Source organism: Salmo trutta, unplaced genomic scaffold, assembly GCF_901001165.1.
Source record: "Salmo trutta unplaced genomic scaffold, fSalTru1.1, whole genome shotgun sequence".
In the NCBI taxonomy this organism is placed as follows: domain Eukaryota; kingdom Metazoa; phylum Chordata; class Actinopteri; order Salmoniformes; family Salmonidae; genus Salmo; species Salmo trutta.
The window spans coordinates 52320-57319 of NW_021822806.1; the positions used below are offsets into that span (position 1 = coordinate 52320).

Sequence of the window (5000 nt, forward strand, 5' to 3'; positions counted from 1 at the left end):
CACACACACAAACACACACACACACACACACACACACACACACACACACACACACACACACACACACACACACACACACACCCAGGCACACAGAGACACAAACACGGAGCACAAGCTCTATATCTCTCTACAGCCCCCTCATGTGGTCATGTCTATGTACTTCACCCTGTCCCCTGACATATCCCATGTAACATCACATAGAATATTTAATTAACTTCTATGGGCTACGTGGGACGCTAGTGTCCCACCTGCGGGACACTGCCAGTGAAATATCAAGGCGGCAAATTCAAAAACAACAAAATGTCATAATTCAACTTTCTCAAACATACAACTATTTTACACCATTTTAAAGATACACTTTGTCCGATTTCAAAAAGGCTTTACAGCGAAAGCAAAACATTAGATTATGTTAGGAGAGTACATAGACAAAAATAATCACACAGCCATTTTCCAGGCAAGGACATGTGTCAATAAAACCCAAAACACAGCTAAATGAAGCCCTAACCTTTGACGATCTTCATCAGATGACACTCCTAGGACATTATGTTACACAATACATGTATGTTTTGTTCGATAAAGTTCATATTTATATCCAAAACAGCATTTTACATTGGCGCGTGATGTTCAGAAAATGTATTCCCACCAAAACTTTCGGTGAATGTGCACACAATTTACAAAAATACTCATCATAAACGTTGACAAAATATATAACAATTACTTAAAGAATTATAGATAGACTACTCCTGGATGCAACCGCTGTGTCAGATTTTAAAATAGCTTTATGGAGAATGCACATTTTTCAATATTCTGAGTACATAGCTCGCCATCACAGCAAGCTATACAGACACCCGCCAAGTTCGGGGTCACCTAAACTCAGAATTAGTATTATAAAAATGATCTTACCTTCGCTGATCTTCGTCAGAATGCACTCCCAGGACTGCTACTTCCACAAGAAATGTTGTTTTTGTTCGAAATAATCCATTTTTATGTCCAAATACCTCAGTTTTGTTTGTGCGTACAGATCACTTATCCAAAGGCATAACGCGCGAGCGCGGTACCAGAGATGAAAAGTCAAAATGTTCCATTACCGTACTTAGAAGCATGTCAAACGCTGTTTAAAATCAATCTTTATGGTATTTTTAACGTAAAATGGCGATAATATTCCAACCGGACAATAGCATATTCATTCAAGGAGAAAAAGAAGGAACGGCGCACTCGCGGGATCGCGCATATCCAATCCCTTTGTCCACAGGCAGTCCACTGATTGACTGAGCTCCTATTATCTGCCCAGTGACAGGAGAATGCTGAAAGAACTTTCTGAAGGCTGTTGACAGCCAATGGAAGCCTTAGGAAGTGCAACGTGACCCCACAGAAACTGTAGTTTCGATAGAGAATCAAAAGAAGAACTACAATTCTCAGACTTTCCACTTCCTGGTTGGATTTTTCTCAGGTTTTTGCCTGCCATATGAGTTCTCTTATACTCACAGACACCATTCAAACAGTTTTAGAAACTTCAGAGTGTTTCCTGTCCAAATCTACTAATAATATGCAAATATTATATTATAATAGTAACCAGTTTAATTTTAGTACGTTTTTCATCCGGCCGTGAAAATACTGCCCCTACACCCCAACAGGTTAATAAATGAAGACGTTATGTCATTGTTAAATTAGATATATTTATTTGTCCAGAGACTCAGAAGACAAGCTCTGCTTATGTTCATAGGTTACAGGTTAAATTCCGTCTAGGATCTCCAGTGTGGTGTAAAACTACCTGCCTGTGTTGTATGTGTTGTGGAACCCAGTCATACAGCAGAATGACCTTTAACCCCAGTGTGTCTGGGGTCATTTAGTAGAATGACTGTGGTGTCAGGTGGTCTGGCTCTGATTCAACCCTCAACCTGTGTTTGGGCTGGATTCTGATTGTTGACAATCACATTCATTCAGTCACAGATAGGTATGCACATTCATTCAGTCACAGATAGGTATGCACATTCATTCAGTCACAGATAGGCATGCACATTCATTCAGTCACAGATAGGTATACACATGCATTCAGTCAGTCACAGATAGGTATGCACATTCATTCAGTCACAGTTATATATGCACATTCATTCAGTCTCAGATAGGTATGCACATTCATTCAGTCTCAGATAGGTATGCACATTCATTCAGTCTCAGATAGGTATGCACATTCATTCAGTCACAGATAGGTATGCACATCTTCATTTCAGTCTACATTCATTCAGTCACAGATAGGTATACACATTCATTCATTTCACAGTTCATAAGAGCTGTACCATATACCCCAAAAATATTAGCTGCATGAATACAAAGAAACATGGTGTGTGTGTGTTTCATGTATTTTATTAATGTGTGTGTGTGTCCACAGGGAGAAATCCAACAGTTGTTGATCGTAGCTGACCCCAGAGCTGCAGAGACCTACTGTCAAGACTACATTCCCGACTGCCACGCCCCTTTACCCTACGACAGCCTATCACGAGAGACTGAGGAGGTGAGTTCCCTTTAGGCAGCCTATCAGGGAGGTGATGATGAGAGTCCCATTAGACAGCCTATTATATGACAGAGTTAACTAGGTGACTAGCCAATGTTTAAATGTCTCATCTCTCTCTCTTCCTATCTTTATCTCTCTCTTTCCATTCACCGTAGTATCTTTCTCTTTCCCTTCCATCTCTATTGAGAGATTTAGTCAGACAGTGTTTGTTTGCCAGTCTTCCATGTTCCAGAGTTGTTAGCCAGTGTTCCATGTTCTGAATTTCCATGTGCTAAAGTTCTGTGTGGCAGTGTTCCGTGTGCCAGTGGTCCATGTGATAGAGTTCTGTGTGGAAGTGTTCCGTGTGCTAAAGTTCAGTGTGCCATTGTTCCGTGTGCCAGTGTCCCGTGTGCTAAAGTTCCGTGTGCCAGTGTTCCGTGTGCTAAAGTTCCGTGTGCCAGTGTTCCATGTGCTAGAGTTCTGTGTGGCAGTGTTCCATGTGCCAGTGTTCCATGTGCTAGAGTTCTGTGTGCCAGTGTTCCGTGTGCCAGTGTTCCATGTGCTAGAGTTCTGTGTGGCAGTGTTCCGTGTGCCAGTGTTCTGTGTGCTAGAGTTCTGTGTGCCAGTGTTCCGTGTGCTAAAGTTCCGTGTGCCAGTGTTCCGTGTGCCACGGTTCCGTGTGCTAAAGTTCCGTGTGCCAGTGTTCCGTGTGCTAAACTTCCGTGTGCCAGTGTTCCGTGTGCTAAAGTTCCGTGTGCCAGTGTTCCATGTGCTAGAGTTCTGTGTGGCAGTGTTCCGTGTGCCAGCGTTCCATGTACTAGAGTTCTGTGTGCCAGTGTTCCGTGTGCCAGTGTTCCATGTGCTAGAGTTCTGTGTGGCAGTGTTCCGTGTGCCAGTGTTCTGTGTGCTAGAGTTCTGTGTGCCAGTGTTCCGTGTGCTAAAGTTCCGTGTGCCAGTGTTCCGTGTGCCACGGTTCCGTGTGCTAAAGTTCCGTGTGCCAGTGTTCCGTGTGCTAAAGTTCCGTGTGCCAGTGTTCCGTGTGCTAAAGTTCCGTGTGGCAGTGTTCCGTGTGCTAAAGTTCCGTGTGCCAGTGTTCCCGTGCCAGTATTCCATGTGGCAGTGTTCCGTGTGCTAAAGTTCCGTGTGCCTGTGTTCCGTGTGCTAAAGTTCCGTGTGCCAGTGTTCCGTGTGCTAAAGTTCCGTGTGACAGTGTTCCGTGTGCTAAAGTTCCGTATGCAAGTGTTCCGTGTGCTAAAGTTCCGTGTGCCAGTGTTCCATGTGCCAGTGTTCCGTGTGCCAGTGTTCCGTGTGCTAAAGTTCCGTGTGCAAGTGTTCCGTGTGCTAAAGTTCCAGGTGACAGTGTTCCGTGTGCCAGTGTTTCGTGTGCTAGTGTTCCGTGTGCCAGTGTTCCGTGTGCTAAAGTTCCGTGTGGCAGTGTTCCGTGTGCCAGTGTTCCGTGTGCTAAAGTTCCGTGTGGCAGTTTTCCGTGTGCCAGTGTTCCGTGTGCTAAAGTTCCGTGTGGCAGTGTTCCAGTGCCAGTATTCCGTGTGGCAGTGTTCGTGTGCTAAAGTTCCGTGTGCCAGTGTTCCGTGTGCTAAAGTTCCGTGTGCCAGTGTTCCGTGTGCTAAAGTTCTGTGTGCCAGTATTCCGTGTGCTAAAGTTCCATGTGTCTGTGTCCCGTGTGCTAACGTTCCGTGTGCCAGTGTTCCATGTGCTAAAGTTCCGTGTGCCAGTGTTCCGTGTGCTAAAGTTCCATGTGTCAGTGTCCCGTGTGCTAAAGTTCCGTGTGCCAGTGTTCCGTGTGCCAGTGTTCCATGTGCTAGAGTTCTGTGTGGCAGTGTTCCGTGTGCCAGTGTTCTGTGTGCCCGTGTTCCGTGTGCCAGTGTTCCGTGTGCTAAAGTTCCGTGTGCCAGTGTTCTGTGTGCAAGTGTTCCGTGTGCAAGTGTTCCGTGTGCCAGTGTTCTGTGTGCTAAAGTTCCGTGTGCCAGTGTTCCATGTGCTAAAGTTCCGTGTGCCAGTGTTGCCGTGCCAGTGTTCCGTGTGCCAGTGTTCCATGTGCCAAAGTTCTGTGTGCCAGTGTTCCATGTGCTAAAGTTCCGTGTACTAGTGTTCCATGTGCAAGTGTTCCATGTGCCAGTGTTCCATGTGTCCCCCTTTCTTCGTCTGTCCCCTGTTCGATTTAACTCCTGCCTCACTCCATGGCCTCTGAACACAGCTGTGTGTGTGTGTGTGTGTGGGTGTGTGTGTGTTTGTGTGTGTGTAGGAGACAAAGCCCGCCAGGAGAGTGAAGGTGGAGGAGTTTGATGAGTTTGACTACAGTGACCTTTACGACGACCTCTCTGTCTCCACGGTTACCGTGAGACCTAATGTCACAGAGTATGAGGTGAGAGGTGACCTCCACAGTACCTGACCAGACACAGAAAGATGGATAAACAATGAAAAAATAAGTTTGGGGGAAAAAAAGAATGATCTGGACACCATGTCTAATGTTGCTCTCTCTGAGCATTCC

At 45.5% G+C, this 5000-nt stretch overlaps 1 protein-coding gene across 1 annotated transcript in view; it reads left to right on the forward strand.

Moving 5' to 3' along the window:
* Positions 1-148: 148 nt before the first annotated feature.
* Positions 149-5000, forward strand: part of LOC115184962 (collagen alpha-1(XI) chain) — a 56959-nt gene continuing 52107 nt past the window's right edge. Inside the window, exons 1-3 of the mRNA XM_029745542.1 lie at positions 149-187; positions 2390-2512; positions 4755-4874. Of these exons, the coding sequence (XP_029601402.1) occupies positions 149-187; positions 2390-2512; positions 4755-4874 (282 nt within the window). The remainder of the gene's footprint in view (positions 188-2389; positions 2513-4754; positions 4875-5000) is intronic.